We start from the raw sequence: 15195 nt of genomic DNA, 5'->3' as shown, positions 1-15195 counted from the left end.
AGTGTGTCCCCTTGGGGTACTGGGGTCATATTTGCAAGGAATGAGGATGAGACGTTGAGATTTTGTATTAACCATAGAGTATTGAATATGGTCAAGATCAAGAACAAATACCTCTTCCCTAAGATCGATAAATTTTTTATCAGTTATAGGGTGCCCACGTCTTCTCTAAAATAGACCTACGTTTAGGTTACCATCAGGTAAAGATCAGGGTAGAAGACATTCTCAAAACAACTTTTTAAATTAGGTACGGACACTATGAGTTTCTGGTCATGCCATTTAGATTAACCAACGCATCAGTCATCTTTATGGATTTGATGAACATAGTTTTCAGATAATTCCTGAATCAGTTTGTTATTATATTTATTGATGATATCCTGATCTATTCAAGAAGTAGAGAGGAACACTCACTATCTGACTCAAGTTTTGCAGGTTCTTAGAGAAAAGAAGTTGTATGCAAAGTTGAATAAGTGTGAGTTTAGTCTTGAGCATACTACCTTCTTAGGGCATATTATATCAAGGGATGAAGTGTTAGTAAATCCTGAAAAAATTGAGGCAATACTTGGTTATGAGAAATTTACCTTAGTCAAGGAAATTCATAGCTTTCTGGGAATGGTAGGTTATTACTGTAGGTTTGTAGAAAGATTTTCTAGCCTAACTACTCCTTTAACTTGGCTCACAAAGAAGAACGTCAAGTTTGACTAGAACGAGAATTGTGAACGAAGGTTTTCAGAATTAAAGAAATGATTGACTATTGCACCCGTGTTGGCCTTGCCGAGTGAGACGTGTAGATATAAAGTTTATAGTGATGTCTCATATCTGGGGTTGGGTTATGTTCTGATGCAACATGAGAATGTCGTAACCTATGAGTTTAGATAGTTGAAGAGTCATGAGAAAAACAACCCCACCCACGACTTAGAACTTGTCGCGATTATCCACACCATGAAGACTTGGTGCCATTACTTGTATGGAGAGACTTTTCAGATCTATACCGACCATAGAGCTTGAAACACATTCACTCAAAAGGATCTCAATATATGTTAGAGATAATATATAGAACTTTTCAAGAACTACGATTGCAATATTTTGTATCACCTAGGTAAAGACAACGTGGTAGCTGACGCACTTTGCAGAAAAAGTGCAGGTATGTTAGCTCACATAATGGCTTCAGAATGCAGAGTAATAAGGGTTGCACAACAGATACGACTTCAGGTCTAGAAGAGAGTTACATGTTTGGCCTAGCTAACTATTCAACCTGAGTTGATCCAGAGAATAAAGGAAGCTCAATCCGCCGATTTCACCTTTGCAGCTCTTAGAAAAGATGCAGAATAGGGAATAAATTTAAAATTTTAAGTCTCTGCTGGTGGATTGCTCAGATTTTAGGGTAGGGTGTGTGTTCTATATGACAATGAACTGAAAAGGGACATCATGACAGAGGCTCATACCTCAAAATTTGTCATGCATCCTGTAAGTACTAAAATATATCAAAGTATATGACCCCAGCTTTGGTGGAACGTGATGAAAAATGAGGTGGTTGAATTTATTTATAAGTGTATAATGTATCAGCAGGTCAAGGCAGAGTATCAACGCCCAGATTGGCTACTTCAGCCATTACCGATTTTGGAGTGGAAGTGGGAACATATCACAATAGATTTCGTGACAAGATTACGTAGGGCACGTTTAGGACATAATACCATTTGGGGACTGATATATCGGCTTACCAAGTCTTCTCACTTCTTGGTTATCAAGATGACCGACCCATTGGACAAGTTAGTAAGAATGTATATCGGGGAGATAGTCGGGTTACTTGGAGTGCAAGTGACAGTAATATCCGATAGGGACCCCAAGTTCACTTCTCAGTTTTGGTCTAGTTTTCAGCAAGTCATGGGAACTAAATTGTCTCTTAGTACCGCATTCTACCCTCAGACCGATTGACAATCAGAAAGGATGATCTGTACATTGGAGGATATGCTCCAAGCTTGTGTTCTTGACTTTGGGGGCCATTGGGATTATCATTTATCTTTAGTAGAATTTGCCTATAATAACAGCTACTGAGTAAGTATCAACATGGCTCCGTACAAGGTGTTGTATGACCGCCCTTGCAAATCATCGTTCTGTTGGGAAGAGGTGGGTGATAAGAAATTGTTCGGTTTAGATCTTGTGGAGGAGACTACAACTAAAATAGTTAAGATTAGGAAGAACATCCAGATGGCTCATAGCAAATAGAAAAGTTATGTGGACACCTAAAGAAGGGATTTGAAATTTGAGAAAGGTAATCGAGTGTACCTCAAGGTCACCCTTTTTACGGGAATCAATAGGTTTGACAAGAGAGGAAAACTAAATCCTTAGTTTATTGAGCTATTTGAGATCTTAGACAAAATTGTTACCGCCACCTACAAATTCACACTACTTCTAAAGTTATCCAGGGTCCATAATGTGTTTTATGTGTCCATGCTACGTAAGTATAATTCATACCCCTCTCACATCTTGGCCCACGAGCCCCTTTCACTAAAAGAGGATCTATTCTATAAAGAGATACCAGCGGACATTGTAGACTGAAAGAACAGAGTACCTCGCAACAGAAAAATTCCATTCGTTAAGGTACTATGGCAGAATCACACACAGAGACCACATATGAGGTAGAATCAGACTTCAAAACCTAGTATCCCCAACTGTTTGATTAAATGAGAGGGAGACAAGTTTTAGGGACCAAATTTCTCTTAGGGGGGAGGGGAGAGTTGAATTACCTGGACCCATAATTTGGCACGGGATTAATTTTAACATTTTAAATATACAAAAAATTTATTTTTAAATTAATTCATTTTAATTTTTGTTAAATTTATGAAAAAAATAAGTTATGGATGAAATTAAAAATAATTTTGAGAAAAATTGTAAAAATTTGATTTTTGAGAGTATTTTTAAAAGAAAAATCAGAAATTAAGAATCAGAGTGCAAATAAAAAAAAATTTACCACGTATGATTGCCCAGTCAGCAACCCCGACAAACCAGAGCACACCGCGTGGCAAGGCACGCTGACATCAGTGCCATGTAGGCTATTCGTGTGTCTAGCAATCGAACGGCCTAGAATCGATCCCGCGCGCATAAACGGCTTGAATTTGTTCTCCATTTAAATATGATCGGATGGTCGAGATCAAATCGTAATGAACAATCTAGATTCATTTCCTTCTTAAATGCCATCAGATGGTCGAGATCAAACGTTATGAATGGTTTAGATTTGTTTCCTCCTTAGGCACGATCGAACGGTCGAGATCAAATGCAATAAATGGTCCAGATTAACACGAGATGGTTATAAATATTTTATATCACACTGAACTTGAGCCCTAATCGCAAGCCTCTTGCCGAAGAAGAAGAACTAATCGCCGGAGAAGGGAGTCGACCACCGACCGCCGCCGCACCAGAGCCACCTCTGACTGCCAGAAAAGGTAAAAATTCTCCTACCTGCTCGAAATTCAATTCCGAGCACTCCTATGGCCATATCGGAGCAAAACGAATGGCAAGTGAGCCAGAAACTGCGGGCAAAACTTGTAACCTCCTCTGGTGAGCTCCTTCTTATTTTTTGTTTTGTGCAATTTTTCCACCGTCTTTTCTGTGCATGTTGACTGAAGAAAGAATCTCAGTTACGAAGGAGAATCGGTGGAGTCGCCGCACCCAGAGGTCCCCTCCACTGGTGAGTTCGATTTTTTACGATTTTTCAGTCAATCGAGACCCCTAATATATTTTTTTTTGCAGGGATACGACCAAAAACATATTAGGGGTCTCAGTTGACTAAAAAATATGTGACTAGTATTTTGGATTCTGTAAGGATAATTCAGGAAATCCAGTTCCTATTAAAAAGCGTAGTAGACAGATCGGTGTTCCGAAATACCGATACGTGTAAAGATCTCTCACCAGTTTCTCCATTACGGCAATTGAGGCTTAATAATTAATAATTGTGTGTTTTTATGAAAAGTTAGAGAATTTTAAAAATAATTACAGGTCACTAGTGGAGTTAGAATCGGTTAGTTCATAATCGTTTTTATTTTCTATTTATTTTCTTGTATTGCCTATATTTAGGTACTATTATACTATTCGTAACTCAATTGATAAATTTTATGATCTTTTTGGTTATTTGGTTATTTGTTTTTCCTGCATTGTGTACCGATATTTCGGTTATTAGTTAATTGGCTGTGTTAAACTATACTATTGTTTAAGTGAATGGTGATTATAAAATGAGATATGGAACCCTACCGTGAACGTTACTTCAGTCGGACGGGGCTAAAAAGTTCCTTACCAGACTTACTAGTAAGGTTTGAGAGACATGATTCACTTTCATACTGGATGGGGTATCGAGGTGGTAGAATATTTGGCTCCCATCACAAATGGTGTATGGGGATGGCCGGATAATTATTTAATTAGATATTGAGTTTATGAGTAAGAGGACATCCATATGGATTCCTAGGGGTGCCGGTAAGTGGATAAAAATATAAAATGATCGTTTCTTGTTATATTCGATATGATAAATAATAGTACATGAATATGAGTTTTCATAAGTTATTATTGGGAAAGACTTGTTACACAAATATAGAATAAATAACTTTTTTTTATAGTAAATGAATTTATATTAAATTGAAGGCTCAATTGGTTATTTTTTTTATTTTTACCAATCTTCAATTTTCCGTATATGTGATTAGTGTGATTTTCTCACTTTACTAGTGTAGCTCACCACTTCATTAATTATTTAAGATCAAGAGGATCAAGATCCATATCCCGATCAACAAGCGAGTTGTGAATAATTTACCACCCGGACTCCTTTCAAAAGGTAGTGAAAGTCGTTTTAGGATTGTTAAGTTATTTGTCTTTTATTTATTTCTTTGATTTTCATTTGTTCTTTTAGAAAAAAATATTTTCGTATCTCTATTGAGTATCCTAAAGTATTTTGTAAGGAATGTAAATTCTAACTTTTTTATTTTACTTATACAGTTAATTTATGACTTTATTTTACCTAAGGTTCCGGACCTTTACACCTATACTTGTATCTTTAGCTACATAAGATGAATTTATGTTTATATTTTTTAATGAATAAACCATCATAACATCTAATTCGAAATGTAGATGAAATTAGTTTAGAAGTTGAATATTATTTTTATATATTTTATATTCATATTCTAATTTTATAAAATTAAAATTTAATTCAAACTCAATCTAAAGTAATTTCAGATATAACTGAAATAATATATTATAAACTTCATCAAGATTATATCATTTTCTTACATTCCTTGATAAATTTATCTATTATGTATTAATTAAATTAACTATATATTTTTAATAAATTCTATAAAAATAAATTTATTTGTTGCAAATATAGTCTCCACTATGAATTGAGTTATGCCATAATCATGATCAAGTTCCATTTTCTTAATCTAAAAAAAAAATTTGATCAATGCACTAGAAAGAAAGATATTGGTTAGCCTTAAAAAATTTACCCATTTTGGTAAGCATATTTAGAAAAGCTATGGTTTGGTTTTGTCAAATTCATCAAGAGAGGAATGTTTATATATATATATATATAGGAAGAGTATTATTTTTTAAAATTTATTAATATGTTTATAAAATTACAGCGATCAAATTGAATTAAATATTTTTATATTTTAATATGTTTATATAAAATAGCGAATTATATATTTTCAGTGATGTTTAAATTCCTAATTTTTTTAAAAAAATATAAATATCTTAACTATTACATCATCATGCGTCGTTTCAGTACGTACTTAAATAATTATATATATTTTTTAAAAAAGGTTATGATATAAAAAAAAACATCATCATAGGAATATAAAAGCATATTCTTCTTGTAAGAATTTTTGGCATACCATGTGGTTCACATACAAAAGTGAATGTGAATCTCTCACCCATGCTCCAAACTAAAAAATTATATTTGTTCATACAAAAATTCAACTCATTCATGTATGGTACATGTATACATATATGTATATGAAAGGGTTCATATTCAAACTATAAATAATATTACAAATTAAAAAAAAAAATCTCATTGGCTTACTATGCAATCATCAAAATTTTAATATAATTTTTTGAAATAATGAATATGGATATACCCTAAAATTTGGCCTTTCAAAACTATGAGAAAAAAAAGAATTAAAATTTTGATAATTCTCATTAATATGTTATAAAATATGTTTGAATTTGGGATTTAAATAAATACATAATGATTTTTTAAGGTTTAATTAAAATTTGTTTTTATATCATATTAAATTTTAGTAATTTATTACTACAATTTTTATGTTCATAATTAAATTAAAATTGTATGTATAATAAATTTAGAAAATTTATTAGCAAACATAAACTTAATTTAAGTAAAAATTCATCCAAAAAAATTTAAAAAATGAAATATTGAAATTTAAAATTTATGGTACCATAAAAATTTGCAGATTACAAAATAATACGATATTGCATGTATATATATATATATATTATATAATTTTTAAAGTCTCAATACCTCCAAAAAGAAAATAATAGAAACATATTTATCAAACACGTGACAAATAAATCAAGAGTGATTTTAGAAATTTTTTTTTATTATTATTTAAATAAATTAAAATAAATTTAAATTGTGAAGAAAACATTTGATTGGTTGGTGGCGTACCTTGAAACACCCGCAGGTGACGTTATTATATTATCTGGCGTCCGTAAACCAATGTAAGCCATTTGAGGACGTTCTACGCGTGCCAGTGTACGGCTCAGTGCTACCGTTATATATGCAAGCACGCACGCACGCACACTTCTAACAGCAACATAAAACCAATTCCGCCATTTTTGTTCTGTCAAAACTCTGCTAAGGTAATATTGAAGAAGACCGCAGGAGAAGCTTTTTGCAGTGTCCATTCAACCTTCTTCTTCTTCTTATTCTTCTCCTTCTTCGCTTTCCTCAGAGAGAGAGAGAGATACAGAGAGAGAGATATGGAGAGAGAGAAGGAAATAAAACAATCGAAGTTCAAGAGGATTTGTGTGTTTTGTGGGAGTAGTCCAGGAAAGAAGAGTAGTTATAAAGATGCTGCTATTGAACTTGGTAGAGAATTGGTAAATGCATCTCTCTCTCTCTCTCTCTCTCTCTCTCTCTTTCTATTCTTCCCCTCTGTTTTGTTTTGTTCTCTTTTTTTTTTTTTCATTTTTCTTCTTCGTTTCTCTTCTTCTTTCTCGGATTTTAGGTCTTATTTTCGAATGGGTTTCTTCTGATTTTTTTTGGGTGTTCTTGGAAAACACTTGGGTGTCTCTTCAATCTCTTTATTTGCTCTGTTTCGGTTTGAAGATGGGCTTGCTCTGTTTTGAATTTTCTGAGCTGTTTATTGTTCACAATCTTTTGTATTTACTTCTCTTTTTGTTTTCATTTGATTTCAGTTTGAGATACGTAAGTCTTTTCTATCTCGATTTTTTCAAAAAAATTTCGAAGATCAAACTTAATTACAGTATAGACCTGAAACCCTTTGGTGCTATTTGTCTTTTAGGACATTTTCAGAAATGACATTAATGATTTCTTGTTATGAACTGTAATCATCTCATAGAACTATTGGGTTACTCTATCTTGATCAAATTTTATCCTAGTATCATTTGAGTAATGTACTTTGATAAGAACATAATGGACTAGATTTTCTTTACTTATTTGTCTAATTAATTGCGGTTAAACCCAAATTATATGTTAAAAGTAAAAGCTAATAGTTTTGTAAAAGGAGAAATTTGGAGTTTCATTCTTACATAACTTTATCCACTAAAGTCAATTTGTCTTTCTTGAGCTAACATTATCTCTTTCCCCATTTTCTGTTTTTTTATTATTATTTTTTGGAAGGTATCAAGAAATATTGATCTTGTTTATGGTGGAGGAAGTATTGGCTTGATGGGTCTGGTCTCTCAGGCTGTTTATAATGGTGGCCGTCATGTCATTGGGTTAGTATGCTTATCATCATTCTCTTCTTTTCTTTTTTCGGTTAAGAAGAAAGAAAATGGGAAATTAAATCAATTGAAAATAAGAAAAATGAGTTTAATATTTGGCTTGGTTATCATACTGAACTGATTTTTGTCATGTTATTGTCTGTAGAGTGATTCCCAAGACACTCATGCCTAGAGAGGTATGTATAATTTTCTTTCTACTCTTTCACTACAATATGTTTGTAACTTTAAAGCATTTCATTGTGTTGCATCATGAAAGAACTTGACCAACAATGTGGAAAAAGCCAAGGTTTATTTGGTGCTTAAATTTTATGAACACTTCTTCGTATAAGATTCTGAAAAATCAGTCACATTTATAAAGTATTTCAACTTATTTATACTTTCAGTGCACCTAATAATTTTTCTTGAGGGTAGAGAGTGAGTGAGACCATTATCTAGTTCTTTTTTTTTTGTTATTTTATAATATTTGGTGAAATTATTTTTGTTTCTCTTAAATGGGTATGTTATTATTATTTTTTTTTTGGGTTCTCCTGTGGTAGGAGCCTTGACATGAATTTCTACCTCACCTTTGTTATCTTTAAAAATGGATTTCACATTTGTCTCTTTTAGGGTTCATGCAGATTCCAAGTGGGGCTGTTTTTGATTGGTTCAAAAATTTTCCTTAACCTTCATGATTTTTTTTTTTCCCCAAAATTTGATGATAGAATTTGCCATTAAATCTACCTGGGAGAGGGAGGGGGTGCATCTGGGTCTTCTTCCCCAGTCTGTCTCCCTCTCCAATAGTTCTTGGCACCCACTTGTAAAAGATTCTTTGATGATATTTCCCAAACAACCAATTTTCATCAGGTTTTCTTTTCTTTTCTTTTCACACCCACTTTTCTTTTTCCCTTTCTATATTCTTGATATCATTTTCATATGGTGTTTTTTTTTTTTTTTACTGTTTTCTCTATTTTCTTTTTTAAAAATTCGCTACTGCTCTTTTCATATAGAAACGGAAACCCATCCGAAATCTCGCTGTCTCCCTGCCTTGAAACAAATATGGTGTCTTCTTATTGTATGAATTGTCAGGCATTGAGTTGGTTTACTGCAATATTTTTGTAGATAACTGGAGAGACGGTAGGGGAAGTGAAGGCAGTAGCAGACATGCATCAAAGGAAGGCAGAGATGGCTAGACATTCTGATGCCTTTATTGCCTTACCTGGTTGGTGTCTCATAAACCCATCTCTAATATCTTTAATACCAAACAACCCACTCTTCTTCTCCCATGTTTGGTGATGTGTTAAAACAAGAATCAACCCTTACCGTGTTTCATATGACCCTGAATTCACCAGAGCTCTGTCAACTCAAAATAAGTTATTGTCTTGTCTGCATTTTGTCATTGTTCTAAAAAGAGAATTCTTCTCCTAAATGCAATAATATTTACTTAAAATCAAGTATTATTTTCTGGGTAACATAATAAAAGTTGGAAAAAATAAAGGGTTCAAACTTGAAAATATTTCAGAAATTTGTGTGATATTAATTGGGTTGATAGATCAGGAAAGTGACAAACTTTTTCTTCTGCAGAAAATTCAGGACATAGATGATCACCTTACACACTCATTCACTTGTCCTATTGTCCTATTTGAGCAATAATACCCAGAGCTTTAGCTTCCTTTCAAATTTGGATTCCCGGAAGCAGCTCTTTTTTCTTGGGAACTGTTCAGGCAAAAACTATAGAACTACTATGGAAACCCTATATATATATATATGTACATGTAACAGTGAAAGTAACCATATATCTCTACTAGAGTTCTTATTGTCTGATTTCATTATCAGCCTTCAAAACCCTAGCATTTGATTTCATTATCATGATTCTATCAGCTTCTGACACTGAAAATAAGGTGCCTACTGCCTAGTGAGCCAAAATTTCTGTGGTTAACATGCATCATCAGATTCTATACTATTTTAAAGTCTGTTTGACAGTGATATTATTAAACCTGCACTATCAAATTCTGCATTCATCCCTTCTACAAAATCAGAAAAAAAAAAAAAGAATTGTTGACTCTTTCTTTCTTCTTCAATTGTTCCTATACTATACTACTTGGCAGTTAAGACTCCCTACAGTGCAAAATACCATGTAGATTTTTGGGCTATAAATTTACGTAGCCCTGTAACTGGGTCTAAACAATTTAAGCTTCAATTAATATAAAGTTCTGGACTTGTTGGGTCTAACAGTGATGAGGGTATATATAATATGTGACCAAGAGATCATTTAAGTTCCAAGCTCAAGATCCAGAAAAGAAAGAAATTTAGGGTTGAGATAAAATTTTTGGTAAGTAATAGTTCGATCCCTAGTGATTTGATTCTTATTCCAATTTAAACTCCATTTGTTTTCTGAAACCTAGATTTATATTTTTATAAATTTTATATGGACTTATTAATTTACTAAATATATGTATAATGTTAAAAAAAACACGCATTAATTTTTTATTTCCGGGTTTTTCCTTCTTCGGATTAGTAATGTAGTAGTATACTATTGATGATTCTTATGGTGCTTAACATAGGTGGTTATGGAACTCTTGAAGAACTACTTGAAGTTATAACTTGGGCTCAACTTGGCATCCATGACAAACCAGTAAGAACTCAGTATCTTCTTTCTTTATTCGCTGGAATGTTTTGATACACACCATAGATGTACAGTATTCATGTATTTATGCCTGTACGTGTATACAGTAAGTGCATGTATCCATATGGGTATGTGTATTTATGTATGGTGCTGCATTAAATTGTGTCCTGAGACAATGAGAACAATTTTGGCAGGTAGGACTGCTGAATGTTGATGGGTACTACAACTCTTTACTTTCATTTATTGATAAAGCAGTAGAAGAAGGGTTCATCAGCCCAAATGCCCGCCATATCATTGTCTCTGCCCCTAATGCCAAAGAGCTTGTCAAGAAAATGGAGGTCACTTTTTTAACCCCACATACATTCATACCTACACACACATATATACACACACACACACATAAAAGACAAAATACAATTTTACCCATGTTTCTTTTGTTTTATTGTCATTAATTTTTCTCATTCTTTCTCACTTACGAACTTTTATCGATATAAAATTTTATCATTTCGAGCACTTTTATTAAATATATTTAAATTGATGATAATTAATTTATAATATTTGATTCATTAAATTTATAATTTAACTGTGATTTTTTAAATATAATTAAATTGATGGTAACTAATTTATAATGATTATTCAGTAATTACATGAATTTTTTAGAATCTATGTTTTGTATGTATATAATTAATTTTATACTGTTTAAATTAGGGTTTGTTTTTGTTTTTTTTTGTTGTTGGTGGTGATAGGAGTATTTTCCACGGCACGAGAGCGTAGCCTCAAAGCAAAGTTGGGAGATTTGAGGATACCCCTGCGTCACAACAATGTGATATGTCAAAGGCAAGAGTTGTTACTGCCAAGGAGGGGGGGGGAAGGAACTAATTTAATTTTAGTTTGACCAAAATGTTCTTCATGAATTTGGATCTTTTAATTTTAGTTGCCTTAATGTAAACTACAAAATTTGACCTCATAATTTGAAGTTGACCACTTTTTTAATAGAAATTTAATTTTCTAGTGACTCATTTTTTCAAAAATTATTGAATTAATGACGCTTGAATTCGAAATATTTTACTTATTGAATTTAATTTTAAAAAAATAAAAAAAATGAATAAAAATTTATAATCGAGAATAGGAGAATAATACAAATTTAAGGGTATGAAACTTAAAGAAAAATAAATTTATAAATTTAATGCAGAAACAATTAATAGAGTTAGTGTTTATATTTCTTACGTAATAATTTTGAATGCCCAATAGGATTACGAGAATATGCATTTAAAAAAAAAACGAAAATTAAAGAAATAAAACGAAAAACGAAAAACTAGACATCCTAAGACCGTTTGTTCCGCACTTACCGTAACGAGTTTTCTAAAAACAACCTATGAAGACTCATATCTATATCACTTTTTACTTTCACTCATAAGAGAACGATAAATAATAATTTTTATTTTTTACCTCCTTATTGGTATCCTTACGGGTCCATATGGGTGTCCTTCCTACTCGTGAACCCAATATCAAATTTTAACAATTAACCGGCCGTCCAGATATCTCGTCTAGTAATGAGCGCCAAATATTTGATTGTCTCGATATTCCGTTCGATATGAGGATGAACCATATCTTCCAAACATTCTCGGTAAAGGATTTCTTAGCCCTGTCTGACTAAGGTAACGTTATTGGTAGGGTTCCCTATATACCTAACTCTTCTATCCTTTTTCTGGGTACCCAGTAAGTCTTTCACATAAAGATTCTTATAGCAAACAACCAACAAACTCATACCAATATCTCATATCATATTCACAGATTAATTAAACTATATTTATGTTGATGTTATATAAACAAAATAACCAGATAAGTTGATAAGACTATTGAATTATAAATTAAGAATATGTGTTATACGAAAATCAAGCAAGTAACAGAAAAATAGACAAGAATCAAGATAATTGTGAACTAACTGGTTCTGACTCTACTAGTAACATGTAATTATTTTTAGGATTTTCTAATTTTTCATAAAAATACAAATTTATACATTATTAAACCTCAATTTATCATAACGGAGAATAGCGTGAAAGATTTATCGTAACGGAGAATATGGCGAAAGATCCTTACCCGGATTAGTATTTTGAGATATCGAGCTGTCTGCTGCACCTCCTAATGAGTTAATATTCCCTGAATTTTTTTCGTAAAATTTAAAATACTCGTCACATACCTAAAAATATATGAAAAAATTTAAAATCGGTGTCCAAAACTCATTCCGGCCAAATTTGGGGTTTCGTCATGGCGGCGTTCTGGTGCCGGCTCTGTCGCCCACGACGGCGGTTAGCCTCGCCCTGGCTAATTTTAGCTGGTTTTGGCCGTATTCCTGCAAAAAAATACGTAAAGGGCCTCGGTTTGTCAAAAAATTACCAAAATCGAACTTGTTGGTGGGGATACCTCCGAGTGCGGTGGCTCCGCCAGTCCTCCTTCGTGACTGAGGTTCTTTCTTCGGCTACACTGCACAGAAAAAGACGGTGAACACAATGATCGAAAAATTATGTAAAACAGAAATCGAAAAGTGGCTCATTAGAGGAGTTTTAGAATTTTAGCTGCCGCGGCTCCGCCGAGTTTTGTCCATAGTTTTCAGCTCACCCACTGTTCCTCTTACTTCGATTTAGGCAAAAGGGTACTCAGAATCGAATTCCGAGGGGGTATGAATTTTTTTTACCTTTTTTAGTAGTCAGTGGTGGCTCCAGCGTGGCGATGATTGGCAGTCGGCTTTCTTCTCCAGCGTATGGTTCTTCTTCTCTAGTGGAGGCTGACGGTTAAGATTTAGGTTTCCGTGTGATGCAAAGTATTTATAACAATCCCGCGTTAATTTGGACCGTCCATCGCAATCGATCTCGTTCATCCGATCGCGCTTAAGGAGAAAATGAATTTGAACCGTTCATTACAATTAATTTTGACCATCCGATCATGCCTAAGGGAGAAACAGATCCAGGCCGTGCACGCACACAGGATCGATCCTGGGCCGTCCAATCGCAAGGCACGCGGATCGCCAGCGTGGTCTCTTGTGTGGCATCGGTGTCTGCGCGTCTTGCCATGCGGTGTGTTCCGGTTCATCGAAACTGCTGATTGGACGGTTCTACATGACTAATTTTCTCTATTTGTACTTTGACCCCTTATTTCTAATTGTTCTTTCAAAAACACATTCAGAACCTAAATTTTCACTATTTTTTAAAAAAATTATTTTTAATTTTGTCCCTAATTTATTTATTTTTTCAAAATTTCACTTAAATAAAAATAAAATAAATTAATCGATTATTTTAAATTAATAATTAAAAAATAAAAAATTTATTTCAAATCATTTTTTGAGTTCGGATATTACAACAAATGTATATATATAACATATGTACATGTATAGCTCAACCAATGTCATATCCTAAAACTTAATTAGTATCCCTATGACCCAAGATTGAATTGAATTTTTCCTTGATTCGATCAAGGTCCATTTGCTCCTCCATTAACAACACAACATTGCCAAATAAAATTTAATCTGTTACCCATTTTTTAGTACCTACTTTTATATTTTTTGTAATACGTGAATCTGAATTCCGAGTTATGAACTATACGTATTCGGTATATTCTTATTAAAATATTATTTTACATGCATCATTTTAAAATGTTATTTTATTATTAAAATACAAATGTCACATAATTAATTAAATATATAATAAAAAAATTGAATCTCACCAATAGTTTAAGATTAAAAGTCCACAATTAGTCTCACCATAGCTAGCTTATTAACCTTAATTTCTTTTAATTAATAATTGAAGAATAACTAATCCAAACGTGGACCATCAAGGGAGATAAATTCACGATACATGTTTTGACAAATATTTATTGATACAAAATTCATATTTATCTAACTTTACTTGAAAATTTAAGCATTACACTATTCAAATTTTAAATTATATTATTATTATTGTTAATTATATATATATATATATAATTACCCAATTTTTCATGAACCGGACATGATTAGTATACCAAATATGACCCAATTTTTCTCATGTGTATGTAAATATCTTTTATGATTTTTTTTCCAAAAAAGACAAGCTTAAATTCAAGAAAGATCATGTGAAATGACCTTAAGAAAATTCAATATTATTAGGTAAAAATCCACTTATAAACAAAAAAATAAAATTAATTTAGACAGAAAATCTACCTTTATCATACAACATGCATACACTTATATTATATATATATATTATTTTTGTGATCATTATTGTTATGTATATACGTACATGTGTAACCTGTGTCACAAGAAAACAAATTGAAATGAAACTTTTATCATCAAAGATGAGAAACATATGTATAAATATGTATACATGTGAATGTGTATGCGTATTTGCATATGTAAGTATATGTTTGCTTATGTGGTATCCACTTAGATGAGTGGGTGAGTCAATGCCAGACATGAGATAGTCAAACTCGGCCACCTGGATGGAGTCAAAGGGTCTAACTGGGCTTGATCTTGAAGAAGCTTGCCACGGTTGAAAAGGTTGACTTTTCGTGGTGTTTAGGGTTTTGACTATGTTAATTATATATATATATGGTTAATGAAAAGTAATTAACGTCGACTTTTTCAAGGTTTATATAACTAA

The 15195-nt window shown here is 32.6% G+C and overlaps 1 protein-coding gene across 1 annotated transcript; it reads left to right on the top strand.

Annotated features, from left to right (window-relative positions):
• The first annotated feature begins 6756 nt into the window (after positions 1–6756).
• On the top strand, positions 6757–11576 carry LOG1 (Putative lysine decarboxylase family protein). Its single transcript, XM_088214480.1, has 7 exons — positions 6757–7092; positions 7856–7953; positions 8105–8135; positions 9058–9157; positions 10500–10570; positions 10756–10899; positions 11308–11576. The coding sequence occupies exons 1-7, from the start codon at positions 6973–6975 to the stop codon at positions 11359–11361; spliced, it is 618 nt and encodes a 205-aa protein (XP_088070606.1). The 5' UTR covers positions 6757–6972; the 3' UTR covers positions 11362–11576.
• Positions 11577–15195: the final 3619 nt, after the last annotated feature.

The sequence above is a fragment of the Carica papaya genome, chromosome 2 (assembly GCF_054855325.1).
Source record: "Carica papaya isolate Zhongbai chromosome 2, ASM5485532v1, whole genome shotgun sequence".
Lineage (NCBI taxonomy): Eukaryota > Viridiplantae > Streptophyta > Magnoliopsida > Brassicales > Caricaceae > Carica > Carica papaya.
This window is presented reverse-complemented; position numbering and strand designations above follow the sequence as displayed.

What these genes read in the sequence shown, in the direction of transcription:
- LOG1 (XM_088214480.1), top strand. Translation starts at nt 6,973, where the DNA reads ATGGAGAGAGAGAAGGAAATAAAACAATCGAAGTTCAAGAGGATTTGT. An exon ending in TTGAACTTGGTAGAGAATTG is followed by an intron (nt 7,093 to 7,855) that starts GTAAATGCATCT and finishes ATTTTTTGGAAG; the next exon opens with GTATCAAGAAATATTGATCT. An exon ending in TGCCTTTATTGCCTTACCTG is followed by an intron (nt 9,158 to 10,499) that starts GTTGGTGTCTCA and finishes TGCTTAACATAG; the next exon opens with GTGGTTATGGAACTCTTGAA.